The 19892-nt window shown below is 31.6% G+C and overlaps 1 protein-coding gene across 3 annotated transcripts in view; it reads left to right on the top strand.

Annotated features, from left to right (window-relative positions):
• Nucleotides 1-575: 575 nt before the first annotated feature.
• LOC139520857 (protein regulator of cytokinesis 1-like) overlaps nt 576-19892 on the top strand; it is a 28366-nt gene continuing 9049 nt past the window's right edge. For all 3 annotated transcript variants that reach the window (XM_071313856.1, XM_071313857.1, XM_071313858.1), the window contains exons 1-8: nt 576-707; nt 7628-7880; nt 8607-8840; nt 9020-9190; nt 9972-10121; nt 11763-11910; nt 17836-17972; nt 19275-19370. In XM_071313856.1, coding sequence (XP_071169957.1) covers nt 694-707; nt 7628-7880; nt 8607-8840; nt 9020-9190; nt 9972-10121; nt 11763-11910; nt 17836-17972; nt 19275-19370 — 1203 coding nt within the window. In that variant the 5' untranslated portion in view covers nt 576-693. The remainder of the gene's footprint in view (nt 708-7627; nt 7881-8606; nt 8841-9019; nt 9191-9971; nt 10122-11762; nt 11911-17835; nt 17973-19274; nt 19371-19892) is intronic.

The raw sequence follows: 19892 nt of genomic DNA on the forward strand, positions 1-19892 counted from the left end.
TAATATCCATTTTAAACATGAGTAAATCATAAAAAAAACGTTGATGACGTCACGGTCACATGACAAAATTATGTCTATGGGCTGATAAACAAAACGACGTAAGCCAATCAGAAGACACGTTTCATCCAAAATTAAATTATATCTGAATATGATGAGGCCCACGATAGCCTGTTATAAAAAGGAGACTGCGGTAATCATGCTTACAATTTCTTTTATTTCTTTTTTACTTTCTATCTTTTTACTTTCTATTTCTGCACCCTTTATTTTTTTTTCATTTTTCTAACTATGTTATTTTGGCCATTATTATGCAGACCCCAGCCAGACCCACATATAAACTCCGAATTAATCGTAACAACTCGCTACGCAATGTAGGCCAATCGAAACTACTCGGCCATTCTCGCTATGCAGCACAATAACTTCGTGCAACCAGAAAGGCCGAGTAGTTCCGGTTGCAATGCAGGCGTGTCGGAACAGGCCGAGTATTTACGATTGAACTCCGAGTGAGACTGGTAACTTTTCTTTAGATTTTAAGAAACCAGTTTCTTAAATTACTTCCCTTAGTTTGACTAATCGCTGTTGTCGAATCAACTTGATGGGCCAATCAAAAACACCGTAACATAAAAAGCGAATTTAAACCAAGAAGCGCCATTGAAATATGTTTTGAATATCGTCGAATGTAATTTTTGAGCAAAAATGTCATCCCCATCGTAAGTTGTACATCACACACACGTTTAATCATTCCACTAGTATTATAAAATGTAAATATGAATCCAAGATCAATCACAAAAGGACATCAGAAAACAAAACAAAAAAGGTATAAATACTCAAAATAAGTTACTCAGACCTTTAAAAATAGTAAACATTAACTTCCAGTCTATTAAGAACAAAAAACCAGAAGTTGATATTTTGATTGATACCACACAGCCTGATATTATAATTGGCACTGAAACCTGGTTAGACTCTAAAACATCATCTTATGAATATTTTTCAAAAGATCATTACACAGTATTTAGAAAAGATAGACCACCAAATAAAAAAGGACAATGTCATGGAGGTGTACTCATAGCTATATCAAATAATTATTTATGTACAGAAATCAAAGAACTAGACACAGGATGTGAAATGATATGGGTAGAATTATTGATATCAAATGCACGTAAATGTTATATATGTGCTTATTATCGACCCCAGCCAGATGATGATACATCTTTAGATTTACTAAATGAATCCATAAGTAGAATAAATGTAAACTCAAAGTCAGCCATAATTATTGGTGGGGACTTTAATTTAGGAAACATCAATTGGGAAACAACAAGTGTCATCCCTGGAAAACCAAACCAAAAACAACATCAACAATTTTTAGATATGATAAATGACCATTCATTAGCACAAGTTGTAAACATACCAACTCGAAATGATAAAATTTTAGATCTTGTGTTAACAAATTATCCAGCCATCATTGAAAAAACTGAAACCATACCACCACTAGGGGAGGCAGACCATGATATTGTATATTTAGAATGTTTACTATCACTAAAAAGATGCCAAACCAAGCCACGGAAAGTATATAAATATAAAAATGCAAATTGGCAAAAAATAAAAGAGGATATAGACAAAATATATCAAAAGATCATACATAAAAAAGATAGTGAAGATACAAACACACTTTGGTTAATATTCAAAAACTCATTACAAAACACTATCACTGAGAACATACCACAGAAAATGATGAGAAATAGTAAAAATTTACCTTGGATAACAGACAGTATTAGACGGCAAATGAAAAAGTACAAGAAAAAATATCAAAAGTACAAATTAAAAGGCAAAGGGAAACTAGACCAACTTAAAAAATTGAAACATGATATACAAAAACAACAAAGAACATCTTATTGGAATTATATTGAAAATATGATATGTGGGATACCAGTTGATGAAAACCCTACAACGATATCAAAGAGCTTCCCAAAAAATCTGTTCAGTTACATAAAAACACAAAAGTCTGAAAGCTCAAACATACCACCACTCCGAAAAGAGGGCTCACTAACATCTGACTCGAAAGCAAAAGCTAATATTTTAAATGAACAGTTCGAAAAAGCATTTACACCTGTAACAGATGACCCAATACCAGACAAGGGCGTCAGTAAACATCCACAGATGCCTGATATTAAGATACAAAAACACGGCATAGAAAAACTTCTAAATAACATTAACATCAACAAAGCAGCTGGGCCTGATCTCATCCATGGTAAAATTTTAAAAGAGTGTAAATCATCTATCTCTCCCATCTTATCCATCATATTTCAAACATCACTGAACTCTGGAAAGATCCCAGATGACTGGCGTCACGCAAGTGTATGTCCAGCATTTAAAAAAGGCGACAAACACGATCCCATAAACTATCGCCCAATATCATTGACTTGCATCTGCTGCAAACTATTAGAACATGTTGTAGCTAGTAGCATTATGAAACATCTGGAAAAAAATAAAATACTATATGAATTACAACATGGTTTTCGATCCTCCCGCTCCTGTGAAACTCAGCTTATATCATTTATTCAAGATCTTGCAAATTCAAATAATAAAAACATCCAAATAGACATCATAATAATGGATTTTGCAAAAGCATTTGATAAAGTTTCACACCACCACCTCATGTATAAAATTGGTTTCTATGGTATAAATTGTAATGCATATTATTGGATTCAAGATTTCTTAACAAACAGAACACAAACAGTAGTCCTTGAAGGTGAAACATCAAACAAAATTCCTATAACATCTGGGGTACCTCAAGGCACAGTGCTTGGTCCAATTTTATTTTTAATCTTCATTAATGATTTGGCAGAATATATTGAACACAGTACATTAAGATTGTTTGCAGATGACAGCATTATTTATAGGGAAATTAAAAAAACAGATGACACATTTAAATTACAGTCTGACTTAGAAGCGGCCGGCAGGTGGGAGCAGGACTGGCTCATGCATTTTCACCCTGATAAGTGCAACATTCTCAGTGTAACCCAAAAACGCAAACCTTTAGACTTTACCTATAAATTACACAATCACTCTTTAGAAAAAGTTGACTCTACAAAATATTTAGGCCTAACTCTTCAATCAAATTTAAAATGGGACAAACATATAGATAACATGACATCAAAAGCAAACCAGTCCCTTGGATTTATTCGTAGAAACCTAAAAATAGCATCACCGAAAGTTAAAGCTCATGCATATAAAGCTCTTGTCCGACCAAAATTAGAGTACTGCTCAACAATTTGGAACCCACATCAAAAACAACAAACTCTACAAATTGAAAAGGTTCAGAGAAGAGCAGCACGCTTCTCATGCAACCGCTTCCATAACACCAGCTCAGTTACTGAAATGATGACAGACCTAAATTGGTACCCACTCGAAATTAGGCGTGTACGATACAGACTTGTTTTCTTCTACAAAATTATTCATGAAATTGTTGCAGTTCCTACACATAATCTTTTGATCCCACTTGACAATAGAACCAGACATAGCAATCCACACTCATTTAGGCAAATACAAACATCTAAAGACAGTTATAAATACTCATTTTATCCACGAACAGTTATAAATTGGAATCATCTGCCACAACAAATAGTATCATGCAGTACAGTAGAGGGATTCAAGAGTATGATCTCAGAATCTGCTCTCATCCCCATATTCTATCCCTAACTATTCTGTTATCAAATGTATATAGTTTTATCACAATCAATTTTTTTCAAATGTACATACGTTATGTTGATTTTTTGATTTTGTTATTTTTGATTTTTTGTTGCTAAATTAGTGTAAATTATAAATTTTATAGTCGACGCCCGGCGAATAATCTTCAATAATTGAAGGATCGCTAGAAACCTAAAGAAGAAGAAGAAATCATATTTTAGACTTGTGATCGCGTTGAAAGTCGACTGCCTGTGCAGGCTGTGGCTTTGCTGACACTTGCCAGCCTGTACAACCCTTTACCTTTACCTAATTTTTCAATATTATGCATGCAATCAATTGAATTATGCATAATAGTTCCACTTTAATAGGACAATACCTTATTCTTATCCCCAAATTAACAAATTTTCCCCTTTATTCTCATCTGAGACTACGAGCATATTAAACTTATTGACAAACAGAATTAACTTTGTATTCACTTACAACTTATTCCCAATGGTAAATAAATACACCTTATCGCTAATTGTCCCTATTACTGGACATCACAAAATTTCCTGTAGTAAAATTTTATGATGTCTTAAAATAGAAAATATCTGACGCCACGATCATGACGATGGAAAACTAATTATTATGATAATCGAAGGAATGTACTGTAGCAAAACAGATATCCAAATAACAATATGCCATTATATGGTGTATTTAAGTATGCAGAGTAATAACATACATGTAGTATTATGTCAGTAGTTCTTGACTTTAGTTCCAGATATATAATAGCTGTCGGATATGGTATCAGGTCCGTTCGCACCCAATACAGTTTCGCACCCTCCACGTTCGCACCTCACATTTCCCCCCCCCCCCCCCCCCCCACGTCCGTTCACACCCTACATGTTCGCGCCCAATTTTTAATAAAATTTTAGTTAAATTATTAGAAAGTATTTATATGAATATAACAAATAATTGTATTCTATTTGAATAAATTTTGAGAATTTATCGAAAAGAATTTTTTTTTTTTATTAATTTGATGATTAATTATTAAATGTTGATTATGTATGATTATGTATGATTATTGCTAATTGGTATTTATACACAGCCTAATTTGGTGTTATTGTTTACTGTTGATAAATCATGATTGTTGTTTTAAATTGCTTTGATGTAAATACTGCATGTATTTAGCTTGGTATGAGTAAAACTTTCAAGATTTTAAATAAAAAACACGAAAGAAAATTGTTTTTAACAGCTTGGCTCCTTTGATCTCATGTGTGTTACTATATTTTGAAAAAAAAATAATTATAGCAATACACTTACCATGCATACCATTTGTTCAACATGTTGTCAGATTCGCACTTAATTGACTAGAAACAGTGAAAAACAAATTATTTCAATACATTTGTCAGTATCTCGAATTATTTAGAAACAATGGCATATATATTTATACCAATACACCTACAAAAAATCAGTAAAATTGGGTGCGAACGTGTGGGGTGCGAACGGACTTTTCGCAAAATTTGGGTGCGAACATGTGGGGTGCGAAAGTGAATGGGGGCGAATGTGGATGGGTGCGAACGCAATTGGGCGCGAACAGACCCGGATTCGTCGGATACCATATGTACAGTTATCTCAGACTATAATTCCTTTTGATCAATGATGTAGGAATGCTTTCCTATATCTTGCATTAGTAGATATATTATTTTTAAGGTGAAAACTGATATAAACACCCTTCATTAGCTGTGCTAGCGGAGTATTCCTTTAGATCATTTTGTAGCTGTTGCTTACTGTACATGTGGGACTGTCAGGATTAAATCCAAGCTAAAATTTGGAGTGCAATATAATTCAGTGTTCCAGCTAGGTTTTCAAAAATGCAGGGTGCCAATCCTGAAAAGGGCATTTAACGCGCGATATGATAATATGAAAAGGGTATATTTTAATAAAAGATGTTAATCAAACATTTGTGTTTATTCGTTGAATCACAGGTTATACAAGAACAACATCTTTAGCCCATATAGAACTCTATCTTTCTACTTTTAAGGCTGAAAAACTTGTCAAGCAGCTTGTCACACAAGTTTTTTTATCATTGCTTGGCACAGTTGAACTTTATATGCAGTATGTTTTGAAAGGAGATCTGTTTAATACTGTTTCTATGGTCTACCACATTTTACCAGTTTCACCTTTCTACCCCTGCTGTGCTTGATGGCAATACAGCACAAAACAGCTGTGCTCAGTAAATTCACAATTTTAGGATATAAATTAAAGCAACAGTGAAAAATAGTATCAAAAATAAAGAATACAGAAAAAGATGACCAAGGCACCCTACCAACACTGCTACTAAGACCCTCTTTAACTTTTCCCATAACTCAAGATAAATACCTAAACATATATATTCTTAAGCAAGAAGTATGGAGACACATTTTAGAATATGTAAATGGGTTACTCAATGCTAGGAAAAAAATCAGATTGAGTTATCTTTCTTTATTCGGGTGTGCTCCTTCTTTGGAGGATTATAAACAGTACGTAAATATGATCACAATATGGCGGCCGATTTTGTTATTTTCGTATCAAAAATGAAGGCAGTCAATGACAAATACGTCTGAATTTTCTGTTTATTTTACAGAAAACAAGTAAAACAATGTCTTCTACGAGTTTATAATGGTTTTCCAACTTTCTGTCATTACGTTTCTTCCATGAAACTACGGTAAACATCGCAAATTGTGCCCAAGTTGTTGTATGCACATTTCTTCAAAGATAATTGCCGACTGACCGATTCTATTTGAACGAATTAATGTTGATGATCATTAATGACCCATCCGATAAACGGATTACCTATAACAACAGATTATGACACCAGTTGTAACCAAAGTCATAATCTTTTCCCCAGGTAAAATTTAGTAATTAGCGTATCATATCAATACGCAAATTAATATGCAATCGATCTTGAAAAAAGGCAGGGCGCCCTGGAAACTGTAAAAAGGGCACAGGGCGCCACTTGGAAAAGGGCGGGCGCCGCGCCCTCTGAAAACGGCCTAGCTGGAACACTGTAATTATCATGCTCTATAGTTTGAATCCGGGTCCGTTCGCGCCCATTCACGTTCGCACCCACTCATGTTCGCCCCTTTCACTTTCGCACCTTACATGTTCGCACCCTACATGTTCGCGTCCAATTTTAATTGGTTTTGTGGTTAATAACTTTGTAATCAAGTTTTGGCAATTGTATTCTTATAAGTATATTTGTTGTAATTGTCTCAAAATAAAGTGAGACAGCATTTTGTTTTTGTGTTGAATAAATCTTAATTAAGATTTGGAAAGTATATTGGTAAAACAAATAATAATCCTTTCTAAATAAAGTGGGATTCTGTCAACATTTTATTTTGTGTTGAATAACTCTTAATCATGTTTTGGTTAGTGTATTGCTATAACTTTGTTTCATTGATTTGTTTCAAAATAAAGTGAGATTCTGACTACGTTTTTTTTTTTGTGTGTTGAATAAATTTTATCATGTTTTGGTTATAATATTGTACTGCTATATTTTATTGTTTCATTGTTTCAGATCAAAGGAACCAAGCTGTTAAAAAACAATTGTCTTTTGTGTTATTCATTTAAAATCAATGTTTTACTCGTACCAAGTTAATTACATTCAATATTTACACCAAAGCAATTTAAAACAACAATCATGATTTTCCAATTATTCAACTGGAATTTGAATTGAAATTGAGGGCGAATGTGTGGAGTGTGAACAGACCTTGGGTGCGAACGTGCGAGGTGCAAAAGTGTATTGGGCGCGAAAGGACCTGATACCTATAGTTTGATTGATTTAAACAATGTAGTTTAACCTGCCTTGTTTATTAATGTTAATGTTCACATAATGTTTTCAAATTTTGTGTGTTAAAAAAATCATGATCATATTCACTTTTCTGCTTATGTTAGTTTATGATAGACTATTCTATGTTTGCAGCCAGTTAAGAGATGAACTTGCAAAATGTCTGGAGTCATCCATGCAAAAGTTCCATAACATTTGGCTTGATATTGGAATATGTGAGTCTCAACAAAAGCAACGCTCAGAGACTGTTGTTGAACATCTCCGCAACCTACTGGAGGAAATGGTTCAAGAGGAAGAAATGTTGAGGAGTCAAATCAGAACCAGAATAGAAAAATATAGTAAAGAAGTCAGAGAATTATGTGAAGATATGTCCTATCCTGATTATCAGGTATAATTATCATTCCAAAATGTTTATACATGTATATAGATTTACACATAACATTCAATCTTTATATTTTATATTACTGTATTATATCATAATTAGAGGTTAAGAACATAATGAAATAACACATTTAAATGTAAAAATAAGAATAAAAATTATCATGTTTAAAAACATCCACTGTAATGCAGTTACCAGTAATTCCTTTTCAAATGCAACATACATGTACATGTAATGCAACTGGAATTAGCCAATAAAAATGTATCTGCACAGTGCACTCTTGTTTCTAGATTTAAAAAAGTACTATATGATATATGCTATACAAAGTTTTGTTATGTGACAATAAAAAATATTGAGAAGACAATGGTTTAAAATTGTTGTTACAAACATAAAATTGGTTGACAGTAACAGCCTTCATGATAAACTTTAAATCTCAGGCCTGGAGCTCATTTTGGAAAATTTTAGGTAGATTTTGTTGGCTTGTAGAGATGATTTTTACAGGCACTAATGAAATTTTACAAACCTTGGCTGCTGGATCTGTGCTTCAGCATGAAGACGGCAGAAAGAAGAACCAACAACATGTCAGTAATAATCTTGGTCAGTAGCTGATTAAAAATGTTCCTAGAAAATACAACTAAAAGAAATGTTGTAATGGACATGATGGATAAAGTAACTGATTTGTTCTCCTCAAATATTTATATACTTATGTTTATTTTATTTTTGCATATGTTTCAGTTCAAGAAATCATATTCAATGCTACAGACAGAAAAAGACTTGAAAATGAGAATGGAAACACTTTCTAATGAAAAAGCTGAGAGATTCAGAAAATTCAACCATTTCAAAGACCAAGATCAGCACCTCTGTGATATAATGTGTTTAACACCATATTACATTCCTTCAGGGAGTACTCCTACTTTAGAACAGCTCCAAGCTTTGGAAAATCATGTTGCTTCATTGAAAATAGAAAAGGTAAAAAAAAAATGAACTATAATCTTTTATCAGGTGTAGTTTATGCCATATGGACTTATGTTTTGGTTTTATCATTATATATATATATACTGAATCATGAAAAGTATTCCTGCATTGAGTATTTGGTATCTGACATTGCAAGCAACAATCATCAAATAAATTTTTCATTTTATTTTCAGGATAAAAGATTCCATGAATTTGTCAATTCAAAAAAAGAAATTATAAAGCTATTCTCAGAAATGGAAAAATCTCCCGAAACAGAATTTGCCCGTGATGTTGTTTGTGAATCAGATTCCACATTCCAGCTCTCCACAGAAAATATGAAAGCTTTAAAAGTTTTGAAAGTAGAGGTATGTAATTCGACAGTTCAGCTATAAATGGAGCTGTAAGTAAAACAAATGTGAAAGGTAAAAAAAGATGAAGATGTGATAGACAAGAAATCAACTGTTTTCAATGGATGATCGTGATTATTCAAATTTTTTAGATCTCAAGAAATAAAAACAAGTCAAACTTTGTGTTTATGATGATGACAACATGAATAACTTTATGAATAGGTGAATAAACTCATTAAATGCATTATCCTCATAATAAATAATTCTCTTTCAACAGTTGTTGACTGAGACATACAAAACTGTTTTACTGAAAGTTACTGAAAGCTAGTTCTAGAAAATAAATTAATGTATCTGAGACAAATTCATGCTTTGATACAACATCGAAAAAAGTACCTGCTTACCTTTGTTTATCTGTTATGCTGGCAGCCAACCTTGTTTGCAAAGGCTTTTGGAAGCTTTAACATTTGATACAAACTGCTTTAGTGGATCATTATTTTATCAATCATTTTAATTTGCTATAGTAATTATCGCTATTTTGTGCACTTTTTCTTTGATCTTTTTTTGTGATAACTTTTCATACCATGCTACTTGCTTGAGATGGAAAATTATCACTAGAAACTAAGCAGGCATGTGGCGTTGCTAACGAAATTGACATGAAATTGACAATGTCGTCATAGGTAAAATAGCGATAATCTATAATTATCTAGTTATTTGTAAAGTTATATGTTTCTTGTATATTTATTTGTTATTAAAATCATGTTTGTAAGAACTTTTTTCTGATGTCATGTCGTTTTTTCAGTTAGAGGAAGAGAAAGAAGAAATGAAAATCAAAGTAGATCAATTATGGAACAAATTACATGTATTATGGGACAGGCTAGATATAGGAGAAAGTGAAAGAGCTAATTTTTCTAAAGGAAAAACTAGTGTTAAAGAACCTGTTGTTAAAGCTGTAAGTATTAATTTTTGAGTGTGTGTGAATTGTATATTAAGTGAAAAATTCATATCAAAATGTTCAAAATTGAATATTGTGCAAGTTATTTTTAAGGGGGGGTTATAAAACAGGCTTTTTTTGTCTTTACATGTATGGAAAGGTGTGGCAAAGAAGACAAGTGAACATATGTGTATTTCAACAGGGCTCACACTATTTGGAATGGGGATTTGACCTCTTTTTAAACATGAAAGGTAGATGTTGTTGATAGCCCACAATGCTACTTTGAATGTTTGTTAAAATATTATGATCATCAATTTGCCTTTTGTTTCATTTTGTGCCTTATGCAATTGTCAGGCATATGTACCTTGTAAAAGGGAGAGTATGGTTTGTGGCTTGGTTGTCCTTAAAACCAGTATATTTCAAACCACATCTGATTTTCAGAATCAAATTACAATCTATGTACAGGGGCAGATCCAGTCATTTTTATACACCTGTCAAAATTTTGACGGGACGTATTATGGTATACAAATGTCCGGTGTCTGTCTGTCTGTCTGTCTCTCTGTCTGTCCGTCCGTCTGTCCGGCGTAAACATGTCGCACCGTAACTTGAGAACGACTTATCCAAATTTCATGAAACTTATTATAGTTGTTAATTATGATGGTCAAATGATGTGTATACTTTTTGGTGAAAATAAGATTTAAACTTTTTGAGTTACGGCACTTTGTTACTAAAACAGGGGTGTGTTTTTTTTCACATGTCGCACCGTATCTCAAAAACGTTTCTTGATTATTGCTTTAAATTTTACACGCTTCTTAGTTATATTAATCTTAATATCACTTTACTTTTTGGTGATGATTCAAAATTTCGTTTTTGAGTATTTTGTAAAAAAGGGGGAGGGTTTTTTACATGTCACGTCGTATCTCAAAAACGATTTATGATTAATGCTTAAAACTTTACACACTTCTTTGTTATATTAATCTAAAGATCTGTATACTTTTTGGTGATGATTCAAAATTTCATTTTTGAGTTATTGAGTATTTTGTAAAAAAGGGGGAGGTTTTTTTTACATGTCGTGCCGTATCTCAAAAACGATTTATGATCATTGCTTAAAACTTTACACACTTCTTTGTTATATTAATCTAAAGATCTCTATACTTTTTGGTTTGATTCAAAATTTTATTTTAGTGATATTTATAAAAAAAAAACAGGGTGGGGGGGGTTTCACATGTCCTGCCGTGTCTCAAAAACAATAAATGGTTATTGCTTAAAACTTCCTCAGAAACTATTTATGATTATTGCATAAAACTTCCACACAAGACGTCGGGCGTATCATGCGCTCATGGCACAGCTGTTTATTAAAAAGGGGGGAGGGGGTTCCCAACCCAGGATAAATGGGGGTTCCAGCTATACATTTATGTCCCCATGCAAATGCATTGATCGGCCAGAAAAAGGAGGGTTCCTAACCCAGAACCCCACTGGATACGCCAATGATGTATAAAAATAAAAATGTTATATCAAATTGCCAGATCTTTTCCTATATGTATTTTAAAAAATGACAAGAAAAATGTCTTAGATTCTGCTTCTCAATAATTATGTGATTAATAATGATATACTGAATTTGAAAGACAAAACAAATTGAGACATGAATATATTTTTCAGTTGAAAGAAGAAATCAGTCGATGTGAGAAATTAAAGTTTCAAAATATACAAAGATTTGTAGAAGGCTTGAGGAAAGAACTAACAGAATGGTGGGACAAATGTTACTATAGTCAACAACAGAAGAGGGCTTTCACTGCTTTCAAATCAGGTTTGTTAGTCTATTCAACTTGTAAAATTCAACAATAGTATGAAATCCTTATTTTTACTTGTAAGCAAAGCTGTGTTCTTATTAGCACAAAATATGTTTGATACATCGTGTATGTAATAATTTATGATAACACTTTTAACATTAAATTTAAGTATTAAAAATGTATATTGTGTGATTTTGTATTAAAAATGTATTGTTGACTGAAGCACGTCATTATTTTCACTCTGTGAGCCTCTGACATTCCTTAGTGTTCTGTATAGCTTTTGACTACGTCACATAGTAACTGGTCCAATTGGGGATAAATACGTCGTCTTCTTCTTCTTTGGGGGTTTTAAGGACGGCTTTCCTACTGGAAATTGCGCCCTACATGTTCCTAATGTTGTTTTTTGACAAAACAAAAAAAAAAGAATGTACTTAATGTTTGTTTGGTTTTTTTTTTTTTTTCTTTTGTTGTGAGTTTTAAAAGGACCTAAAGTGTGTCGCTCATTTTTTTTTTTTTTTTAAACAGATGTTACTAACTTGCTTTTGAAATATTCGACTTAAGTTTCGATCAGTTGCCCCAGCCAGTGGTCCCGTGAGAATCGTGTATACGCACTATCTCACGGAGGTACTAACCATGGTAGTGTAGGTTAGTTGCAAACTGGAACCAGACACTGACCTGTTCTCTGTCTGATGATCAGTCAGGCAGAGGACACGCCACTGTCCAGACCCCGAAATGCAAAAAACTGTTTCATGATATACCCCCCCAAAAATGCCAAATTGTATATATACATGTATATATATATATATAAAAAGAAAAATATGTTAACTTATTTCTATAATAAAATACTGGACTTTATATGCTTCTATATTAATATACTAGGATGCTCAAGGATTCCAGTAAGTACATGCGATGTACTTGTGCTGACGCCATTGTTAAACAAGCTACATACACGACAATCTGGTTAAATATTTTACATAATTTCATACCCTGTATATCACGACTACCATGTCAGGGGGTGACCACTGGTTGGCACCGCTAATCTACTTGTCTATATGTTGTGTCGATGACTTATCATGAATTATAATGAAAAAAGGTGTAATAAATTGAGCAGCTTAAATATGAAAATGAATGAAATGAAAATTAACTATGTAGTGCTACGTAAGTAGTGAATTCTTAATCGAGGTCTAGTTGAAAGTTTGAAGATATATAGGGAAGGTAGCTATTCTGGTGTTTTGATGTAGATGAATATAGCATGATAAAAAGTCTTTAACTATTAAAAGTATTCATTAACAAATTTAACAATTTTTATCCTGGGGCAGAAAATAAATTCTCCCTAATATAGGTAGACCCCTATTTTTTTATTTGAATTATATGTAAAAGGTAAAAAAATACAGCATTTGATTTTAGTTCAGATAGAACATAATAAAATAAAAAAAAATAAAAAAAAATAAAAAATAAAAAAATTGTTACGTATTGTTGACATAATGTAGTCTTTTGGTACTCAACACATATTCATAAATGGGTGCAAAATTATAACCTTTTAGTAGATTTTAGTGAAAAATCAGTAACGTTTGATTTTTTTAGTTTTTCAAATAAAATTTTTCTTTCTAAATTGAATAATTTACAATTTAACATATAATGCTCTACACTTTCGATCTGGTTACAGTTTATACATAGATTAGAGGTTACTACTCCAATTTTATTCAGGTGCTTATTTAGCCCAATATATCCTGTTCTTAATTTGAAGAGTAGTACTTCTTTCTCTCTTGTTAATTTTGGAATAATAATTTGAAAATTTACTTTATCAATAATTTTAAATAATGACCTATCTTTGTTTGTCTCCCAATCTTGTTGCCATGAATTTTTCAGAAATTTTTTACAGACAGTTTTAATATCTTCTTTAAAGAGAGGTATAATATCTATACAGTTGTCTAAATTAAGTGCGTTTTTTGCTTGTAAATCTGCACTTTCGTTGCCCATTACTCCAACATGACTTGGTATCCATTCAAATATAATTTCTGATCCCCCCTTTTTAAGTGAATTCAAAATTAAATGAATATCGTATAAAATTTGATTCTTTACTTTAAAAATAGGAGCTCTGATGGCTTGAAGAGCTGACAGAGAATCTACAAAAATTACAGTTTTAATAGGTCTAAAATCTTCTAGCCATAAAAGACTGACAAATATTGCCATTAATTCTGACATAAAAATAGAAATGTAGTTTGGTAATTTAAAACCTTTTTTAATTTTAAGTTCTGGAACAACATATGCACAACTTGTATTACCATGTGGGTCTTTAGATCCATCTGTAAATATTTGCAAATGTTTTGAATATTCTGAGTCAATTAATATTTCGGCTTCACTTTTAATCAAATGTGGTAGATCCTTTTTACTTATTTTATCATGAAGTTGCGTTTTAACCAGTGATTTTTCAATATGCCATGGTGGACATGGACATTCTGAATAATTATAAATACATTCTGTAGAAAAATTATTTTGAGCAAGGAAATCTCTTGCAGTTATTGAAAAAGGTTTTCGTTTAACGTTTTTTGAGTAATAATCAAAAATAAAAGTGTCATTAACAGCGGCTTTTGCCGGGTGTAAGTTATCAAAACTAGTCATATTTAAAAAAGCTTTTGCTATTAGACTTTGTCTTCTTATTTCTAAAGGCGGATCTCCCATTTCGACTTGCAAAGCTTTCAAGGAAGCTGATCTCATTGAACCGGTACATATACGTAATGCCTGATTTTGAATTTTGTCTAGACATTTTTTATTGCTAAAAGAAGCTGAATTATAAATTTCACATCCATAATCAAGTTTTGATCTAATCAAAGAAATATAAATAGTTCTAAGAGTATTACTGGTTGCGCCCCATCTTGTTCCTGTAAGTACTCTCATACAGTTAATAACTTTTAGACATTTTGTTTGTAAATTTTGGATATGGTTATGCCAAGTTAAATTTCTGTCAAAAATTAATCCTAAAAATTTAATTTCTTTAACTATTTCTAATGTGTGATTACCAAGTTGTAAAGATATATTTATATTGTTTCTTCTTGTAAATATCATAGCAACAGTTTTACTTGGCGAAATTTTAAAGCCCCATGTAGAGCACCATTTACAAATATTATCCAAGTCTAGTTGGATTTTTTTCTGTAAGAACTTAATACATGAACCTGATTTCCATATAGCACCGTCATCTGCAAATTGTGAAATCTCACAGTTTTGTAAACATGTTGATAAATCATTAACCATAATATCAAATAAAGTGGGACTTATACAACTCCCTTGTGGGGTACCATTTTCAACAAAATAAGTTTCTGAAAAAGTATTATTTATTTTAACTTGTAGAGTTCTTGATGATAAATAATTATTGACATAAGCTAGTAAATTTCCTTTAATACCAAAATTAACCATTTTCTTTAATAATCCGTGTTTCCATAGCATATCAAAAGCCTTCTGAAAATCTATGAAAACGCCAACAGTAATATATTTCTTAGCAAAAGTTTTATGTATTTCGTTATCGAGTCTAATGCATTGCTGCAACGTATTTTTATTTTTTCGAAATCCACTTTGGTTTGGATTATATAAATTATTTTTTTCTAAAAACCATCTTAATCGGTTATTTACCATCTTTTCCATAATTTTATTAAAATTAGAGGTCAAAGCTATAGGCCTATAAGACAAAGGATCACTTGAATCTTTTCCTTGTTTTAAACATGGGATGACCACAGAATGCTTCCAGTCTTTAGGAATCTCCTGTAAAAACCATATTTTATTTAAAAATAGCAAGAAAATGTTTAAAGTTTTGTCGCTCAAATGTCTGAACATAATATAACTTGTTTTATCTTTACCAGGTGAACTATCGTTTGTATCTGAAATTGCATCTTTAAATTCCTGTAAAGTGAATTTTTCGTTAAAACAATCTTGATTTTCTTTATAATATTTAAGAAACGTGTTAATTTCCTGCTCTTCAACAGTAGATTTATGTTTTTTAAATTCATTATCATAGTTGTTAGAACTACTAACTTCTACAAATTTTTTAGCAAAATAGTTTGCTTTATCAATAGTATTAGTTAAAAAGTGACCACATGCTCTAAGAGCTGGTATCTCTTTTTTGCTGCTTATTTTGCCAAGCATTTTTTTAATATTATACCATAAATCTGAAATGTTGGAATTGTCATTCAATGTGTTACAATAATTTTTCCAATATATATCTTGTGTATCCTGTAAAACTTTTTGACTAATTTTGTTTTTTTCCTTATAAATAATAAAGTCATGCCCCTTTCCTGTATGTCTAGCTTTGTTTCTAGCCTTATTTCTTTCCTTTATCGCTTTGGTGCATTGGTCAGACCACCATGGCACACAAGGTTTCGTTTTATTTCTAAATTTTTTAATGGGAATAAACTGAGTTGCAATATCAATAAGCTCAGTAGTTAATCTAGTATTAGAATTTTCAATATTATCAGAAATATAATTATCTGAAATTCTCTCATTACAAGCTTTGGAAAAATTCTTCCAATCAGCTTTCTTAAAATTCCATTTAAAACTTTTGTTTTCTTCACTATTGATAACTTTGATATCTATTTTAAGTGATATAGAAAAGTGATCACTATTAAAAGTACTATTTTGGTCAACTGACCACTGAATTCTGTGAGCTAAATTCAAACTACAAAATGCTAAATCAATACATGAAGTTTTAAGGTTAGTAGGATTCAGGCGCGTGCCTAATCCTTCATTTAATAAACAAATATTATTATATAAAATGGAATTTGCCAATTCTCTACCTTTTGTGTCTATTCTTTCACTACCCCATAAATTGTGGTGAGCATTAAAATCTCCACATAAAATAAATTCAGTATCAAATTGATTTATTAAAGTATCATAATCTGTCTGAACTGTATCAGATTGAGGATCGTATATATTGACAATCAATAAACGTTTCTTATTATAAATAATGTTAATAGCTGAAATCTCTAATTTACTGATTAACGATACCTTAGTAAAGTTAATACCATTTTTACAATAAATAGCCGTCCCCCCTCTTTTTGTACCTCTCGTGGAGAAGGCAGCTAACATATATCCTTGTATATCTATAAAATCGGACTCATTTGAACAAAAAGTTTCTTGTAAACAAATAATGTCAGGCCTATGTTTAACAGACCCTAAGTGCCATAAAAATTCTGGTGCATGGGCTTTAAGACCCTGGCAATTCCAGTGCAGTACTGTAAAATGTGCTGCCATGACTAATATTAGGTTTAAATACAAATATAATATATACATTATTAAAAGAGATATTCTGTACAATTTACCCTGTAAAACAAATATTTGCTTATATAAGTTCAGTAAATCGTTTTGTAAGATTTTGTGGTTGTATTTCAAACCCAAAAACCTTTTTAACTAAATCTGTAATATAAATAAATTGGGCATTTTCTTCCTTAATAGCAGGTAGTTTCTTAAGTAATAAGGCTATAAATACTAAAAGATCTTCTATCTCTGTGTGTTCTTTGGGAAGGGGAGATTTTGTTTTAGGACGGTGAACTATATCTTGTTTTTTAATTTCATGCTTTACTTCTGTCCGTGCTTCCTTATAACTGCACTTCTCTTTAGCGACCTTTGTTATGATTTTGATATTTTCAATCCTCTTGGGACAGTCTTTATTTGATGCTGGGTGTTCCCCATTACAATTAATACATTTGGGGGGTTTATCACAATTTGGTGTTGTATGTGCACCACCACAACGGACACATATTTCTTTATTAGAACATTCGTTCTGCATGTGACCGTAGCTTTGGCATTTAAAACATTGTATAGGTTTTTTAACAAAAAAATACGTCGTATATACCCTGTCAGTTTATATATACCGAAATCTCTGTGGTGTTATCCAATCACAAACCACGACACATTTGTAATCCGTAATATATATTATTATTTGAATTTTACAGAAAATTTCACAGAGGAATTGTTACAGCTACATGATGAAGAAGTCTTAAGAATGAAAACATACTATGAAAAACATCATGAATTATTTGAAGATATAAGTAAATGGGCTGACCTATTCAAAAAGATGTTAGAACATGAGGTAAAAATTGAAAATCAACAATAGTGATTAAAGCATCTTTATTGTCCCTTTTGACTTGGGATGAAGGCCTTATTACTTTATAACTCAGTTTTCTTATACATCTATCTTTGATTTTAATAGATAGATTAAATAATGTATTAAACCGGTTCTTGAAGAAGAAAAAGAAAGTACTAAGCGAAAAGTGCCAGTAAATTATATACAGCTCTAGTCAAATAGGTTTGAAGCAAGCAATATTGACCAGTGAAGTTATTGTTAAGTGGCTTTTCTGCAAGAACATATCCAGGTATTAAAATGGTGATGAACTACTGGCAGCTGCTAACAGTTTTCTTAAAAACAACTTATGAACCCTTAAACTAAATCTTTTCAAATTAAAATATTTCGTTACTAATGACATTTTCATGTCTCTCTAATAGGAATAATTCTCTTATCCTTATATGTTTCATATGTCATCATTCAGATTTTTGTGATAATGACTGTTTATCAGATATTTCCTTAACTTCATTAAGAGCTTAAGGATGTACTTCGGTGAGGTTTTGGAATGGAATAAGTGTCAAATGTTCGGACTCTTGGGTGTTTTTCATACAATATTTTCAAAAATATTTTGCCCCATAACACCAATTTATCTTTTAACATAAGACTTTATAATTCATAAAAGGTCATTTTACAAAATTTAAGCAGATTCTTGATTTTCTTTCTTTTGATTTGAGACCCAAATAATACCCAATGCAAAATTAAGGTAAAAGTCCGATTCAGCCTTTTCCCGCCATATTTTATAAATCAAATATCTCCAAAAGGAGCTCCATGACCTATCAATATTTTTAGCTTCGTTTGATCCTTTTCCAATACTCTTCCAGCTTAAAGTATCAATTTTGAATTCTTGATTAATTTAATTTTACCGTAGATCACCTAAATACATCCTTAATCAATCTAATATTTCAAAAATATTGCATGAAAAAATGATAATTGAAGATGTAACGAACAACTACAAATTATAGAGAAGAACGATCATTTTACATTTGATACATGATGCCACCCTGAAAATTTGGTCGCCTTGAAATTTCTTAGATAAATAAATAAAAATAGAATAAAAACTTGGCGATGGTTAACAAGTACTTATTGGAATGAAAACCCTAACATGGAACAATCAAAGAATACCAGATTTAAATTTTTGTTTATTTTCTGCAAAAAGTACATTAGATAGTTTAAAATACATATGAAACATGCTTTTCACAGCATTCTTCTGTGACTTTGGTAATGTTCTTGCATCCCTAATCCAAGACACAATTGATTTATTTTTTTCAGAGGAAAGCTAACGATCCAAACCGATTCAACAACAGAGGTGGAAAATTATTACTAGAGGAGAAAGAAAGGAAAAAAGTACTAAAAGAATTACCTAAGGTATGGTGTGTTATTAAAACAAATGTTTGGTGATGGACTTTATAAAAAACACTAGATTATTCTTTTTATTTCTCTCCTTCATTCATTGTCTAAAAAAATTTGCAGTTTATTAGTTTGATTTGTTTATTTCAAGTTTTATATACATGATATATTAAATGACTGTATAAACCAATGCCTAAATATTGACAGAAAAGTCAACTAGTTCATTTGGGCATGATTTGAGATTGGATTTTGTCTCTGTCCCCATCCATTACGATGAGTTATGTTCATTTATGTGGTTTAAACTTTATGGTTTAAATTTTTTTTTATCAGCAGTAGATTCTATGGCAGATCAGTATTTTGGAAACTTATATATAAGGTTACTCTGTCTAAGAATTGGACAACTTGATTAACAGTTGACATTTCTGCCATAAACATGTCTCAAGAATTTCGTGACATTGCATAATCAAATTTTATTGACAAGGCATCACTTTATATTGATTTGGTCAATGATGGTCAACTTCTAATCCTGGCCTGCCTTTA

This window comes from Mytilus edulis, chromosome 4, assembly GCF_963676685.1.
Source record: "Mytilus edulis chromosome 4, xbMytEdul2.2, whole genome shotgun sequence".
Lineage (NCBI taxonomy): Eukaryota > Metazoa > Mollusca > Bivalvia > Mytilida > Mytilidae > Mytilus > Mytilus edulis.